At 52.8% G+C, this 17,206-nt stretch overlaps 1 protein-coding gene and 1 long non-coding RNA gene across 2 annotated transcripts; one reads left to right on the top strand and one right to left on the bottom strand.

The window, feature by feature from the left end:
• Positions 1 to 9,952: 9,952 nt before the first annotated feature.
• LOC123629853 lies at positions 9,953 to 10,402 on the bottom strand. Its single transcript, XR_006732327.1, has 2 exons — positions 10,273 to 10,402; positions 9,953 to 10,180 (listed from the first exon to the last, which is right to left on the bottom strand). It is a non-coding gene; the product is annotated as an uncharacterized LOC123629853 (long non-coding RNA).
• A 121-nt stretch (positions 10,403 to 10,523) lies between these two features.
• On the top strand, positions 10,524 to 13,577 carry LOC123629837 (zinc finger and BTB domain-containing protein 47-like). The gene is given in 8 exon segments (XM_045539219.1): positions 10,524 to 10,577; positions 10,672 to 10,737; positions 11,108 to 11,186; positions 11,189 to 11,656; positions 11,659 to 13,082; positions 13,084 to 13,208; positions 13,210 to 13,242; positions 13,244 to 13,577. Coding segments are annotated over 8 exon segments (2,583 nt in total).
• Positions 13,578 to 17,206: the final 3,629 nt, after the last annotated feature.

The raw sequence follows: 17,206 nt of genomic DNA, 5'->3' as shown, positions 1-17,206 counted from the left end.
CAGATCTTGTGCAACTAAGAAATTCCATTCCTAGGCCAGGCGCGGTGGCTCACGCCTGTAATCTTAGCACTCTGGGAGGCCGAGGTGGGTGGATGGCTCGAGGTCAGGAGTTTGAGACCAGCCTGAGCAAGAGTGAGACCCCGTCTCTGCTAAAAATAGAAAGAAATTATCTGGACAACTAAAATATATACATAGAAAACATTAGCCGGGCATGGTGGCACATGCCTGTAGTCCCAGCTGCTCAGGAGGCTGAGGCAGGAGGATCACTTGAGCCCAGGAGTTTGAGGTTGCTGTGAGCTAGGCTGACACCATGGCACTCACTCTAGCCTGGGCAGCACAGTGAGACTCTGTCTCAAAAAAAAAAAAAAAACAACAGAAGTTCCATTCCTAAAAACAGTGTGTTGTTACACACTGCTGTTGGAGATCATCTTGAATCGGCTGAGACCTAGAAATCATCCTCCTTCCTTTGTTTACTAAATGCCTAATATGAACTGGTTTCTTATCAGTTGCCCTTCTCTGCAAAAAAGCCCGGTATGGAAAAGGTGGCGTCTGCCCAGCAGTGATTCCAGCCTCCGTGGGCCTGTGTGTGTCTGGGAGGGGCCCGTTTTCCCTGCGGCCTCCGACTCGCCCATCCACCACCCTCCTGCTCTTGGTTCTTTCAACGACCGTGGGACGGGCGGCCAGGAGGGAGCGACGTCTGCTTCTGAGCGAGGCTCCTACAGGTCTCCACCCGCCCTCAATGATCATTCGCTTCCTCAACTGCCAGCATCTGATCTAGCTGGGACTCCAGAGGAAACAAGAAATGTTCACTGGACAAGAATAAAGAGTGTGCTAATGCACTGGAGATTTCTCCCTCGCCCTAGTCACTTGTCTCTTCCCCTCCCTCCAGCCTCCCTCCAGCCCCCGCTGGCCCTGCCAGTGCTGCGTGTCTGCTTCAGGGGCCCGGGTCTTTCCACATTTCAGGAGGCATCCCGCCGAGCCCTCCTGAGTTCACCAGGGACAGCGACACCTGCTGCTGCTTTTCTGCTGCAGGACAATTTCATTCTCCCAGAAAACACACTTTGGGTCCCTACTGGGTGCCAGGCTCTATTTTAAACACTAAGGCTACAGAAACATACACACACACACGCGGTTCCTGCAGTAAAGCCAGTTATAGTGTTGTAGGGCAGACGGGTGACTGTAACAGAGTGACGAATGCTGACAGCAGTCAGGACAGGGATGGGGGTAGGATCCCAGAGAGAGGGACATCTAGCTCAAAGAGACAGGCATAAAATTCCTGACACATCCCGCTACAGCTGCATCCTGGACACCCAGTGGCTTTGGCAAGGAAGTGAAGATGATTTAGACATTTATCTTCACTTAGCTTTGCTTGGGGACAAGTGCCCTGCAGACTTGTCTACCTGGCCCAGATGACTCAGGTAATGAAGATAGCCACTCCGCCCCACACAGCCCCATCCCACCGTCTACCTGGGGCTTGGGTGGCTGCCATTGCATGAATCTGGAAGCAAACCAGTCCCGGCCACTAGAGAGGAGTATTTGCTTCCAAAAAGTCACGTGCCCTCACCCACGCTCTGTAATCTGCCTGCGACTGGCTCGTGGTGAGGGTCCTTTTTCCCCTACGGGCTGAGCTCTAGAGGCACGACAGGCTGGTGAGGGTCTTGTGTCTCAGCCCCACTGCCCCTGGATCCACCGAGGCTACTTTAAGAGGGGCCGTCAGCGGGCGAGGGGAGAGCTCCTCGGGAGCACGGTGTTCACGCTGTCGTGTTTCCGTGCCTCGGTTGCACCAACCCTCACTCAGAGAAAATGTGCTAAGTAGTTCCAGGAGACAATTAAGGGGAAAATAATTGCACAGCATTTTAGGACAACGTATCAACAAGGGCAAATATCAGCAACTTCACTGGAGGAGGCAGAGGACGGCCCTCTAGTTGGGAAACCAGGCCTTTGGCAAAAGAGTTTAAACTCCCTGACTACATTTTATTGACAAGGTCAGTCTTTATTCTTGCTGCCAAAATTAGAATCTAACCTTTTTTCTCTGTCATAACAACCCTGGTGTTTAATCACCAATTGTGCAGGGTGGTAAAAAAAAAAAAAGTTGTATCCTTTAAGTCTGGAGATTGACAACACAGAGGAGGGAGCTATTAATTTCCAGAACCACCCTGTCCAAGAACTATTTTCCTTTCCTCTCTTCCCAGATACCCAGATGGAAATCTGCCCTTCAGAGAAGGAAGGAAATGACACAATGGACAAGACTTCTACGAATAAGTAAGCTTTGCCCAGGACATGGACGGAAAAGTAAAGAGAGAGAGAGGGGGAGAGAGAGAAACTCGTTAACCCCGCCTGACGGCGCGTCAGATGCGGTGTGTGTCCCTCCCCATCCCAGCACTGGACAACCAGGACACTGAGCAGCCTATGAGCCTTCTCGTGTTCACCACACGAGTTCACGGAGAAACAAGAACAGCGTGCTGTGTTTCCAGACCCTCTGCCTGGCTGCCTGAGGATGCAGCCCCTGCCCACATCCAGCCAGGGCCACGGCTTCAGATGCTCATTCAGGGACCTCACACTGTCGCTAGGACAAGGGCAGCAGGCACGTGGCTGAACCAAGTCCATGGCAGGACGTGCGAGGCAACTGTGGTGTAGAGGGGGCGAGGAGGTGGAGGGAGGGCCGCCACAAAAGCAAAGCAGGAAAGACGTGGTTTCCTGGAATGAGGGCAAGAGCATGTCAGAGAAGCTCGATGGTCAGGAAGGCTGCGTTCCTGCCCGAGCTAGATGCAGGCAGAGGCAGGTCTGGGATAGAAGGACAAACGCTGCCTGTAACGGGATATGAAATCTCAAGTCCCCGTGTCTGTTTTTTCCTGCCTTAGATTTGGCCCGTCCTTGGCTGGACAGGGAGGGAGAGTGACCCTCCCTGGGACGTGCTGACCAGGCGGCTGGGTCTGCAGGGAGAGCCTTCCTCTCGGCAAAGAAGGGGGAGATACATTCGGTCGTGAACGGCTCAGAATCCTGTTTTAGAAGTTCTTTCTGATTTGACCACCATAGCTTTTTGTGAAAGAAAAGCCAGGAAGATGGCTTTGATGTGAAAGAGAAAGGGGGATCCAGGCACAAAGTGGAGGAAGGTGAGGAAGAAACCAAGAAGTGGAGAGAAACCCCAGCTCTGAATCTGGGAACTCAGTGGCAGCAAGGGAGGGAGTGGCCCCAGTGTGGGCGGGAACTCAGCACTGCAGCAAGGGAAGAGCCCCTGGGGGTGCAGTTTAAATACCCAGGAAGTCCTTCAGCTCAGGCTCTGCCCACAGAGCTCCTGGCCAGCACCGTGCACCCACCCACATGCACACACACACATGTGCACCCACCCACGTGCACACACATGCATGCACACACACCCAGGTGCACCCATGCATGTACACACACACCCAGATGCACACCCGAATGTGCACCTACCCATGTGCGCACACGCGTGTGGACACACGCCCACATGCACGCACACCAAATACAAAGAAGTCTCCTGGCACCACACAGGCTGGTGGGCAATAGCTCATCTGGGCCAGGGGTCGGACTGAGCAGCCTGGGCTAGAACAGCGGGAATCAACACACACCAGGATACGCATTCCTTGAAAGACAAAAGGATTTTGTGACTATCTGAGGTAAAGCAAGTTTGGAGAAAACCGTACACCAAGGTTGAAAGGTATCATGATGCCCCAAAGATCTTGCCTCTGGGACTTCAAGGGCTTGTGGAGCCCTCCCACAATGCTGCGGGGCTGGCGGGGGTGACCAATAGAGTCTGGGGGAGGTGATGCCTCCTGCAGCTTCTGCCTTGTCCCTTGGGGGAAGCTGGCCACCACAGCGGGAGGACCCTGAAGCAGCCCTGTACAGAGGGGTCCGGGGAGAGGAACCGAGGGCTCCACCAATCACCAGCTTGCGGGCCGAGTGAGGATCCCCGGCTCCAGTCCAGCCTTCGGATGACGCGTCACCAGCTGACACCTTTACTGCAGCCTCGGGGGAGACCATGAGCCAAAGTCACCCAAGCAGGACGCTCATAAATTCCTGACCCGCAGATGCCGTGAGTGGCATCTCACAGTTTGTTGTTGTTTCTAACCACTGGCTTTTGGGATAATATGTTCTATAGCAATAGATAGCCAATATAAATATATACTAGCATGTTGAGATCTTAGAGGGAGTCCTGCAGTTTCAGATAACGTGTTCAGCTTTCACTCAGTGTTTGGCAAATGCTTTTGTTACACAACATTTCTTTCAAAGAACACCTCACGAACACCTTAGGGTGTAATGTCGCACCCGAAGTGTACTTTAGGAAGATCTGGGCTGGCTCTGGTTGTATTTGTGGTTAAAACTTATATCACATACACTTTATGCAATAGTTTGCATGAGATAAAATTGCATCTAAAAATATTTAAATAAAGACTTAATTGTAATTTTAGAAACATAACTACATCACATGCATTTAGGTAGTTCCCCATTTAAAGGAAATCTTGTGTCGAGTTAGCATTTGGAACACGGAAATTTGCTTCCCATCCCATCGTCTTTTAATATTAATATATTGCTTTTTCTAGGCTAGCTGAAGGAAATAAAAAATAAAATAAGAAATAATGTATTGGCTTTTTTGTAAAATCAAAGCTTATTTTTATAACTGTATTTAAAGCATTTGTAAAATGAAAAAATAAAAATAAAAGACCACTCTGGTCATTAAAAACTTTAACCCCAGCTTCTGGTTAAAATGGGAAACCTGAGCTGTTTGCTGCTCTAAGTAGTCTGGTTGTCTGAAGAGGAGAAGGTCGAGGAAGACTCGGCACAGCCCCAGGCGTCCCGGAGGGCTGGGAGGGAAACACTAAGCCATTGTCCTCCGGGCCACTGTGGAATGAGCCCAGGACACTCACCCAGAGAAAACTCATCTCCTCTCTTGAAGGATAAGGGGACTCGATTCTGAGAATGGCTTCAAAGAGCTAGAAGTAAGAGCGGCCTGAAATTCCAGAGCCTTCAAGGTTGTTCCCAGGCAGAGGGCTGCAGCGCCCAGGGCCTCCTTCCAGGCCGGCGGTGAAGTGGCCTCAGACCGAGTCCTGGCCCAGCCCCTGCCAGCGGGGCCACCTCAGACTCCTACTTGGCCTCTTCTGGCCTCACTTTGTTCACTTGGGAAAGGGGGTAGTGACACCTACCGCACAGGACTCCCAAGTGGGTCACGTGAGAACAGGAAGCAGCAGGTGCTCAATTCACCTGGCCCCCCACTGTGCTGCTTCCTCCCCTTCCCCCTCCCCCATCTGCCCCTTGGAGCCACGTGACCCCGCTGACCCCAGTGCACTCAAGACCCCCTACGGCAAGGGAAGCCCAATTCACCAGAGGCGTCGATTAGGGGAGATCATTCTTCACTACAAAAGGATTTTTCTCTTTCCCAAAGGATTCACTTAGAATAGCTTGTCGCCTCGGATAGGAACCCCAACTTCCCCGGAGTTTACAGACAAGTAACTGCTTGGGAACCTCAACGCGGACGCCGGCGGGCACTCCACGATCAGTCGGCCGTGCAGCCTTCCCGACACCGTGACGCCAGCCCAAGGCAAATGCTCATGAAAACCAGTTGTGCACAGTTTCTCAGGAACATTCTAATGGAAGCAGACCCGCCACTGCCCGGTGCCCCAACACGACAGGCCGCGGCGGCTGCCCCCGCGCTGGCCAGAGCAGGCCGGTGCCCGGCCACGGGGTTTTAGTTGAGTGAGGAAAATGAGCTATAATTACATTGTCAAGAAGTCAGCTCGTGTAATCTCCTCAGCTTGGGTCTCGAATGCCCCTCACTAAACAGAACGCGCCTGTTCCATTAAAACAGCCCCTCGCACCCTGTCCCAGCGTGTTGCCATGGAGACTCCACAGGCCTGCAAAGCAAGATGCTGGCCGGCCCCGGGGACCACAGTTGTGTCGCCCCTGTCACCCGGCAAGATGAGGGGAGACTAAGTGCCCTCAGGGAGCAGCTGGGTGCCCAGGCCACGGGCCTGCTGGGTGCACATTCAGCCCTGGGCATCTGCCAGGTGGCAGGACCCCTGCAGGAGGGCAGCCCCGGCCCTAGATCTCATGGGGGCTGCCTGCGGGGCTCTGAGGAGCCTGGGGCTAGAGGACCTGGACTTGATGTGGACAAAGAAAATCCCCCAGGTCCCCCTCAGCTCCAGCCAGGAGAATTTCTGAGAACAAGGGGCACAGAAAAGGAAGAAGAAGAAAACACAGGCTATGTCCTCACAGTGTGCAGTCTAGCTCAGGAGCTACATCTAATCCACTCACTGCACGGACAATAATCCAGGACCGAATGTCACGCCTCAGCGCGGCAGGGCTCGGCTGCTGTGTGGCCAGAGAAGTCAACAAGCCCATGAGGCGGGCAGGTCCCACTGGACCTCAGGAACGGAGGAGGACTGCGACCACGTCTCGAAGCTCCCCATTTACCAGACCCTGTGACGAGTGCTTCTCGTGGGACTCTGCACGTCACTCTTCTGCCGACATCGTGCGGGTGCTGGTACCATTTTCATTTTACATGAGGTGACCGGATTCTGAGGGTTCAATGAAGTCACACACATGGTTTTAACACGGATCTCTTTAACCCCGAAGGCCCCTTGGTCCTAACCTCATTTAGATGGGCAGGAGGCAGGGAGTGTTTGAAAAATATGAAAGAGGCCAGCACAGCGGCGCACACCTATAATCCCAGCACTTTGAGGGTCTGAGGCGGGAGGATCACTTGCGGCCAGGAGTTCGAGAGCAGCCTGGGCAACACAGCAGGACTCCATCTCTACAAAAATAAAAATTAAAAAATTAGCTGGAACCTGCAGTCCCAGGCACTCAGGAGGCTGAGGCAGGAGGATCACTTAAGCCCTGGAGTTTGAGGTTGCTGTGAGCTAAGCTGACACCATGGCACTCTAGCCCAGGTGACAGAATGAGACTCTGTCAAAAAAAAAAAAAAAAAAAACACACAAGAGAATCTATTGGTTCTGAAAATGAGAAATGGACCCACAGTTTGAAAAAGTCATCCAATGTGACCTCGTCCACCAAGGTCCCGATTAGCACTGTCTCATTACTTCACATTCAGATTCATGTACTGGTTTCCTACGGTCTCCCTTGATGTTGAAGCATCTTTCCCACCACGCTCCAACACCCTTGGATCAACCCCCATGGCGGAAGGCTTTAATCTTGAAAACAACTTTCCATGAGTCATCGTGATCCCTGAATTAATTGACGCTTCTTAGCTGGATGTCTCAGGGCAGGGTGTCTGAGACACGGGTCTCAGGGCTGGATGTCTCAGGGCTGGATGTCTCAGGGCTGGATGTCTCAGGGCAGGTGTCTGAGACACGGGTCTCAGGGCTGGATGTCTCAGGGCAGGTGTCTGAGACACGAGTCTCAGGGCTGGATGTCTCAGGGCAGGTGTCTGAGACACGGGTCTCGGGGCTGGATGTCTCAGGGCAGGTGTCTGAGACACGGGTCTCAGGGCAGGATGTCTCAGGGCAGGTGTCTGAGACACGGGTCTCAGGGCAGGGTGTCTGAGACACGGGTCTCAGGGCTGGATGTCTCAGGGCTGGATGTCTCAGGGCAGGTGTCTGAGACACGGGTCTCAGGGCTGGGTGTCTCAGGGCAGGTGTCTGAGACACGGGTCTCAGGGCAGGGGGTCTCAGGGCAGGTGTCTGAGACACGGGTCTCAGGGCAGGGTGTGAGCAGCGTCCACCAGAACCGCACATTTGGGCCCCGCAGGGTCTGGCTTGCCTGAGAGGGAAGAGGAAGTGAGTGGCCTGAGTTGGAGCTGCTGACGGGCGGCTCCCGGGTGCCCTCACAGAGTCGAGACCAACTCTCGGCCCTCGGAGCGTGGAACTGGCTTTGGGGGACACCTGTGTGACAGGAGAGTGCGGCGAGCAGGAACCTGTGCAGAGGGATGGTCGTGAGTGGATGGCACAGGGAATCACCCCACCCCACAGTCCACCCCAGTGGACTTTGCCAGGTATGGACTAGAAGAGGGAAGTTGAGAAAAAGGATAGAAGAGAAACCGTTTGGGACAAACCTCCAAGGAAAGATAAAGGCAGATGCTGGGCTGCGTCTGGGACCGTGCAGTCCGGATCCCTGGGGCGCTGGTGAGCTCCTCAGACCTCCTCGGTCAGAAGCTCTTGTTAGGCAGAGATCAAATCTGCAGGTGGCTGATAGAGGCCAGGATGACAGTTCCGAGGGGATGGAGAAGTGGGGAAGGGACTGCAGGAAAGCGCAGCTGACAACCACGAAGAGCAGGGACTTGAGGTCTGAGGCTCACACAGCTGCGGAGCTGCGACTTTGTTATAAGAACACCTGTCAAATCACATGCATCAATCATCTGGTGACACCCACAGTCCCCGTAAGCCCTGCCCCGGACCAGGCCAATCAAAGGAAACCACCTGGGAGTCCTCAACGTCATTCCCCACTCGTGGAGACCGACCCGTTCCTCTCTGGAATGTGCTCTCACTTTGTATAGCTCCCTTCTTTTCTGCAATAAAAGCTGTTTGCATGGAATTGCTTCCTGTCTGTGGTCACTCGGTGGCACCGGCCCTGCTTGTGAATTTTCCAAGCAAGGAGCCAAAGAAGCAGGACAACAGTCCACCAGGAGGCCGGACCTGACACTCTGAGAGGGGGAGAGGAGCTTTGCATTCTAACAGGACCCCAGGCGGTGTTGACGGCTCTGGGGAGTGCTTCAGCTGAACAGCAGGGAGGTGGGGCCTTCAGAGAACACCATTTGTGAGCCAATAACTGATCTTAACATGGGCAGGAGGAGGCCGTTTCTCGCCATTTACAGGTGGCTTCACCACAAATAGAGTGTCTAGCTGAGTCAGGGCCCCCAAGACCACCCACAGGTTTGATAATTCTCTAGGGGGACTCCCAAGACTCAGTAGAGAGCTGGACTCATGGCTGAGATTTGTTATAGCAAAAGGATGCTATGCACAATCAGCAAAGGGACAAAGTCACGGGGCAAAATTCCGGAGGGAACCAGGAGCAAGCTTCAAGGTCTCTCCCAGGGGAGCCATGCAGAACATACTGATTTTCCCAGCAATAAGTGGGAAATGCTGCTGACCAGGAAAACCTCGTAGAGGCTCAGTGCCCAGGGTTTTTATTGGGGCTGGTCACATGGGCACCCTCTGCCTGGAGAGAACCAAATTCTAGATCCCAGAAGGGAAGTTTGTACTCCGCCTAAACCATACTGTTTGTACAATTTGTGAGCCACTCATCAGTTAGTTAATGTGGGATCCTCCCAAAGTCTAAGTTCCCGGATGCCAGCCAAGGACCAAGCTTGCAAGCAGGCCTTTCTAAGGAGAGCAATTTCAGATCGCCTGTGTTAACTCTTTCCTGCACACTAGCCAAAACAATTACACAAGAGAAGGAAACAATAACTATAAAAGCAGCAAAGGGCTGGGCATGGTGGCTCACACCTGTAATCTCAGTACTTCGGGAGGCCAAGGCAGGAAGCTTGCTTGAAGCCAGGAGTTTGAGATCAGCCTGGGCAATACAATGACATCCCATCTTTACCAAAAAAAAAAAAAAATTTTAATTAGCTGGCTGTGGTGGTACACATCTGTAGTCCTAGTTACTCGGGAGGCTGAGGCAGGAGGATCGCTTGAGCCCAGGAGTTTGAGGTTGCAGTGAGCTATGATGATGCCACTGTACTCCAGCCTGGAGGACAGAGCGAGACCTTGTCTCCAAAAAAAAAAAAAAAAAAAAAAAGGCAGCAAAGGAGGCACAAAATTAACAATTAACATTAAGTTGACCCTTGAACATGGCAGGGGTTGAGTGAGGGAACTGACCTCGTATAACATTTGACTCCCCAAAAACTTAACTACTGATAGCCTACTCTTGGCTGGAAGCCTTATCAGTAACATAGTTGATTAACACATATCTTATATGTTATATGTATTATTAGCTTACAGTAAAGTAAGCTAGAGAAAAGAAAATGTTATTAAGAAAATCATAAGGAAAAGAAAATATATTTACTATCCATTAAGTGGAAGTGGAGCCTCAGGAAGGTCTTCATCCCCGTCGTCTCCATGCTGAGCAGGCTGAGGCGGAGGAGGAGGAGGGTGGTCGGGCTGTCTTGGGCGGCAGAGGCGGAGGAGAAACCACACGTAACTGGGCCTGTGCAGTTCAAACCCGTGTTGTTCAAGGGCCAACTGTATTTCCAGACCGTATGGTTGTTGACCTGAAAAAGAATAAGAAAATCAACCGAAAATTATTCAAAATGAAATTTCTACTTGGAGCGAACTAGGCTAGAGCCCCGTCCCAGGCTCCTACCTGCAGAGGCCCCGGCAGGAAAAGCTGGAGCTGGCGGGACCTGAATGGAGTTAGAAGCTTTCGCTGTTCCGCAGGCCTGGACGCTCTCATTGTCACCCAGCTGAGATGCACTTGGGGATTTTCTAAGAGAAACCGGAGAAGCCGGAGGGCTGCGCAGGCACAGCCCGCAGCGGGGCGACCTGGCTGGAGGGGCCGCGCCTCGGCCTCGCTCCTGCCGCGCCCCGGGGCCCGCGAAGGGCTCCAGCGACAGCATGTGCGTGGCCCTGTGTCATCAGACATTGCGAAAATTAGACAGCTCAGCTGTCGTCAGTTCGGAACAGTCTCTCAGGCTGACTTTAACTCCTGCCTGGTGGCGCTGGGCGGGGCCACAGGACCGGTTCCTGCGCCCGCTGTCAGCAGCGGAGACGCTGCAGCGAGACATTCCCGGGAGGCGTCCCAGACCACGACGGCCACCAGGAGCTGAGCGTGAGGAAGTGACTGTGACCCACTAAACTCAAACCAGATGAGTCCCCACCTCCCGTCAGGGTCCCAGCGATGTGCCATTCAAGCCCTGCAAGGTGACCAACCAACATTTTAACATGGCTCTAAAATGTGTTTTCAGAGACAGGCACGAGAAACTTGGACACAAACAAAAAGCAAAACGCTTATTCAAAACTTATTAAAGCCTAAGAGCTGCTCGGCGCTGGACTCGCCCCCGGGGCCGTGGTCGCGGGGCCCTGCGCGGGGGCGGCCCGGCCCGGCCGTGGGGGCAGCGCGACCCCGCGGGGCCCTGCGAGCCCCCAGCGCCACGCGCCACGCTGCAGGTTGGGACGACAGCTGACTCACCGGCGCTGAGTTCTCGCTGGCGGAGGACGGGGCGCCGCACTTCGCCTGCTTGACGGGCCGCCTGACCCAGCAGCGCCTCTTCCGGCCCGACCCTGCGACGTGGGCCTGGTGCGGGTGCCCCAGCGCAGCGTCTTCCCGGCGCACACGGGCGCGCGCGCTGCCCATAGCCGGTTCTTCCACTCGCTCTTCACCCAGAACGAGCAGCTGCGGCGTGTGGAGCTGTCCCTGGAGGCGCTGGCGCCTGGTGGCCTGCAGCAGATCCTCAGCTTCATCTACACGCCCGAGCTGCTGGTCAACGCAGCCAGCGCCCACGAGGTGCTCAGTGCCGCCTCCTTGCTGCAGATGGCCGGCATCGCCGCGTCCCGCCAGGAACTGCTGGACGCCCGCTCCCTAGGCCCACCAGGTCCCGGCACTGTGGCCCTGGCCCAGCCGGCTGCCAGCTGCACCCCAGCTGTGCCACCCTACTACTGTGACATCAAGCAGGAGGCGGACACCCCAGGCCTGCCCAAGATCTGTGCCCGCGAGGGTCCTGACCCCTACTCAGTGCGCCTGGAGGACGGGCAGGGACCGCTGGAGGCACAGTGCCTGCCACCATTGGGCCAGCCCAGCCCTTCTTCAAGGAGGAGAAGGAGGGTGCTGTCGAGGAGGCCGGCAGGCCCCCGGCCAGCTTGTGTAAGCTGGAGGGTGGGGGCAAGTTGGAGGAAGAGCTTGGGGGTTCTGGCACCTACAGCCGCCAGGAGCAGCCCCAGATCATTGTGGAGGTGAACCTCAACAACCAGACACTGCACGTGTCCACTGGCCGAGGGGAAGCCAGGCCCTGGGACAAGCCGGCCACCATGATGCTGGGCCGGGAGGATGCGCTGCAGAGACACTCAGAGGAGGAGGAGGAGGAGGAGGAAGAAGAGGATGAGGAAGAGGAGGATGGTGGCAGTGGAGGAGAGGAGGAGGAGGATCAAGAAAGTGGCAGTGAGGGAGAAGAGGAAGAGGAGGAAGAGGAAGGGCACAGTGAGCAGGAGGAAGAGGAAGAAGAGGAGGAGGAGGAAGGGCCCAGTGAGCAGGATCAAGAGAGCTCTGAGGAGGAGGAAGCAGAGGAGGGGGAAGCTGGCAGCATGCAGGGGCCGCCAGGGCGCCGGGGCAGCCGTGCTGACCCCCCTCCCCACAGTCGCATGGCCACGCGGTCCCGGGAGAATGCCTGGCGCCAAGGCACCTCTGAGCCTGAGGAGGCTGGGCCACGTAGTGGGAAGCGACCCAAGCTGTCCCCCAGAGTGGCCTCTGCACCAGCCCGAGGGCCTCCAGCCACTGATGGGCGGGGGGCCAACGTGAGGCTGGAGGAGAAGCAGCACCACCCGTGCCAGAAGTGCCCACGAGTTTTCAACAACCGCTGGTACCTGGAGAAACACATGAATGTGACCCACAGCCACATGCAGATCTGTGACCAGTGCGGCAAGCGCTTCCTGCTAGAGAGTGAGCGGCTGCTGCAGCGGCAGACGGACTGCGAGCGCATCATCCAGTGTGTGACGTGTGGCAAAGCTTTCGAGAAGCTCTGGTCCCTCCATGAGCACAAGAAGATTGTGCATGGGTACGCAGAGAAGAAGTTCTCATGTGAGATCTGTGAGTTCTATACAATGGCCCACGTTTCGCACATGGTTGCCCACACCAAGGACATGCCCTCCACCTGTGAAGCCTGCGGGAAGTCCTTCAAGCGCAGCATGTCCCTCGAGGTGCACTCACTGCAGCGCTCCGGGGAGAAGCCATTCAGATGTGACAACTGCAACGAGCGTTTCCAGTACAAGTACCAGCTGCCGTCACACATGAGCATCCACACTGGCCACAAGCAGCTCCTGTGCCAGTGGTGTGGCCAGGACTTCAACATGAAGCAGTGCTTTGATGAGCACACGAAGACCCACACAGGGGAGAGGCCGGACATCTGCGACATCTGCGGCAGGAGCTTCCCCAGCCCGCCCAGCGTGAAGCGGCACCGGCGCCGCACACGGGGAAAAGCCGGAGCCTCGCGACGTGTGCGGCCCGCGCTGCCGCTGCCCCGACGTGCTCGAGGCCCACAAGGAGAAATGCTTCCTTGTCAGCCGCCCGCGGGCCGGCGACCGCCCGCCCCGCCCCGGGCCTGCCCCCCGCCCAGCCTCAGGCCCGCGCTACCCCTGCTCCCCGGGCTCCCCCAGACCCCGCCGCCCCGCCGCCCCTCGTCCCCACCGCTGCCGGCACTGGCAGGGCATGAACGCCACCAACTAGCTGCCGAGCTACACCTGCTGCGACCTGGAGCCCAGGGCCCGCTCCGGGGGGGACCCCGCTGCCCTCCCCCCTTGCTGGGGGGCAGCAGCTCGGGCCTGGGCCGCCGCCCCCTCCTCCAGAGGTGGCTGGATGTGCTCCGCCTGAGACCCCGACCCGGGGGGCGCGGGCCGGCAGCCCCCAGAGCCGGTGGAGGACGCCTCCCTCGCAAGTGCCCCCCTTCTGCGGCTCCCTGAAGCCTTTACTTTTTGGGTTTTTTTTGGAAGTGAAGGAAAAAGAAAAGAGAGGAAACTGTTCGCAGCACCCCTCCAGGCGAGGAGGGTGCTGGAGGCGGCAGGTCCGGCGGGGACGGAGGGGCCCGGGGCAGGTGTAGTGGCCGGTCACGCTGCTGAGGCCGGAGCCGGAGAGGGTTGGTCAGGCCCAGCCTGGAGCGGCCTCAGCGGTTTAGCCCCACGTGCTCGTGCCCCTAATTTGCTCCTTCTTCTTGCAGGGTTTGGGGAAAAGTTGGGGTGCCGCCCCGTAGAAGAGTTGTGGACCCAGTCTGAGGGCTGTGGACACCCCGCCAGGGCTTGAGACTGGACACTGGCGGGTGCGGGTGGGGAGCGTTGAGCAGCGGGAACTGCAGTCCGGGCTCTGCACCAAGTAGTGTGGGGGAGGCAGGGGCTGGACCCCAGGGGCTTGCTTTCCCCACCCACATCCCTGCCGGCAGGCCCGGGGCCCCCCAACCTGCACCAGGCTGCACCGTGGGTCTTGAGTCCCGGCGATGTCCCCCGAAGCTGCTAGGCCTTGGTGCTGTGGGCCAGGCCCTAGGTGGGCAGACAGGTGCCTCCCTCAGCACCAGCTCCCAGGGGCTGGAGTCAAGGAACCCCTGCAGACAGGCTAGACTCCAGGGGCAGGGTCCAAGGAGGACCACTTGGACAAGTGTTTTGGGGTTTCAAGGTGCTCTCGGTGGGACAGGGGGCAGGGCTGCCGCTCACAGAGCACCTCCGCCCCTCACCAGCTACCCTGGCATGTGTTTCACACCAGAAGGAGACGTGTGTGTCTGTGTCCGTCTCTGCTCCCCTGTGGCCGCACTAGGGCAGCCACAGCCTGTCCCTGGCCGGCTCCAGCATCCTGGCTCCTCCCGGGCCTCTACACAGGTGGGTGGGCCACTCACAGCACTGCTGGTGAGAGAAACCCCTGGGGACAGGGGACCCCAGCCTGTGCCCGGTGCTTGCCCTCATGAGGCCTGCACTAATAGGAAATCCTATTTTGTTGTCATTTAATGTCTTCATTCCTGCTTTTAAGATGGAGTGGAAGGTTCCGTAAACTACATGTTTCCTAGTTAAGCTCTTTCCTCTTGTGTTTATACAGTTTTGTTTGTTATACTTTTTGCACCTTAAACTCCCACTACTCCCCCACGCTACCACCTTCCCAGCGTGGCCGGGGTGGGAAGGGGCCTGGGCCCAAGGGGCATAGTTGGGGGCGCTGAACCCTTCTGACCTCCCTGTGAGGCCCATGGCCCTGGGGCAGGGGGCTGGGGACATTTTAATCATCAATAAATGAAGCACTTTATTCTGAAAAAAAAAAAAAAAAAAAAGCTTAAATATGCCATTATCACTATAATTGAAAGATGTTTTGGAACATAATTATATATTCCTGATTTGGGCATATATAAAAAGGACTTTATTTTCTCATCTTTAAATTTATTAAAAAGCTTAGAGGAAATCCACATATAAAATTAATGGCATATGAAACAAAAGTGACAAATAGAAGCAAAGAAATTGATAAAAATTGTTCTAACATCAAGAAGGAAATTGTAACCAAAACAAATTTCAGATCATACCAAAAGCAATAATTCATTAAACAGGAAAAAAATAGATCAATAGTAGAAGTAATGAGTTATGATGAATAGGCTCTTGTGTTGGGTGATAATTCAATTGGTGAAGAGGAATCAATCACGATTCATTGGAAAAATATTTAAATTTTTTGTTGATTTAACACAAAATGGTGGCATCAACATAAATAACAAAAAACTCCTAATACACTATACACATAGAGGGATATCCATGACAAATCTGTTAATAAGTTCTGTCAAAGTAAAGGATACTCAACATTAGCTACTGCACAAGAAAACCTGAATTGACCAGTAATAAAGAAAGAATTTACTGTATGAATAAATATTAAAAAGAAGAGGGAACAAATTAATTTCTAATGATTTAAAACCCTCATTTAGTTTGCCTGTTTCACAAACAAGAAAATTCAAAATTAACATGCAGAAATGATTAACTCAATATCCTTCAATAAATACAAATTACAACCAGTTAGAAAATATACTAAACAGGAATTTACAATAGCAAAAAGAAAATCTACTTGGAAATAACAAGAAATAGGTAAGATCTATATGAAATAAAAACTTTAAAATGTTATTAATACTATTGGACACATAATAAATGTCCTGAGCAAATAATAAGGCATAGCATATTCTTGGAATGGAAACATCATAAATGCCATTTTTCCTTTACTCTATACATAGCTCATAAATTAAAAAATCCCAATAAAATAATGAGGTGTTTTAAGTAGATAAGCTGATCCTAAAAATCATATGTAGAAATAAACAAGCAAAATAGTCAAAAAATTTCTGGGAAAAAAAAAGTAATAATGGGTCAGCCCAGCCAAATATTGACATTTTACAATTAATCACTGAAATAGTAGGATATTGATAAATAGATAAATGGGACAGAATATAAAATCCATAAATAAATCCACACATAAATGAAAATGTAGTATATGAAAAGGACAGCACTTCAAATTAGTGCAGAAAAGATGCTTCTGAAATAACTGGATAACCATCTGGAGGAAAACATGAATTTGAATTCACACCTCACTAGGCAATATTGAAAAGCAGATGGAAAAAGGAAACAAAAAAACAGAAGATGAATTCACACTTCACATCTTATACCAGGATAAATTTAATATGGATTTAAATTTTTAATATAAAAAATTAAATTATGAAAGTGTTAAAAGACTTTATGGGAAAAATTTTTAATAATCTTAGTATTGGCTGGGTGCAATGGCTCACACCTGTAATCCTAGCACTTTGGGAGGCCAAGGTGTTAGGATGGCTTGAGGCCAGGAGTTCAAGACCAGCCTGAGCAACATACTGAGACCCCATCTCTACAAAATTAAAAAAAAAAAAAAAAAACAGCCAGGTGTGATGTTGCACTCCTGTAGTCCCAGCTACTCAGGAGCCTGAGGCAGGAGGATCCCTGTGTTTGGGGCTGCAGTGAGCTATGATACGCCCCTGCACTCTAGCCCAGGCAACAGAGTGAGAAACTGTCTCAAAAATAACAACAATAATAATCCTGGTATAAAGAATATCTTTTTAACTATGAAACACAACAGACACCATAAAGGAAAAGATTGATTCATTCAACAGTATACAAATTTCTTAAAGTCCCTGAAGCAAACCAACGCAAGTAAAACTAAATGACAAATGAAAAAATACATTTGCAACTCACATCACTAACAAAGAGCTAATCTGGCCTAATATATAAAGTGCTCCTTGTAAATAAAAAGGAAAAAATAATGTAACCCAATAAAAAAAGAGAAATGGATACGGGGGGAGCAAAATTCCTCCAAAAGAATATGAAAATAGATTTTAAACATACAGAGGATGTTGAAATCCACTTATAACACGAGGAATGAAGATTAAAATTTCAATGGGATACCTTTTGTTTTTTTTACCTACAGGATTGCAAATGACAAAAAATTGATTCTTATGGTGGGAAGAGTGTGACAAAATGTACAATTACATTAACACATTGTTGGTGGACATGTCAATTAGTACTTCAGTGGAAGGCAGTCACGTGTCCATCAAACTCTC

This window comes from Lemur catta, unplaced genomic scaffold (genome assembly GCF_020740605.2).
Source record: "Lemur catta isolate mLemCat1 unplaced genomic scaffold, mLemCat1.pri scaffold_53_ctg1, whole genome shotgun sequence".
In the NCBI taxonomy this organism is placed as follows: Eukaryota; Metazoa; Chordata; class Mammalia; order Primates; family Lemuridae; genus Lemur; species Lemur catta.
Note: the sequence above shows the minus strand (reverse complement) of the source record. Positions and strands in the feature narration are given on the sequence as shown.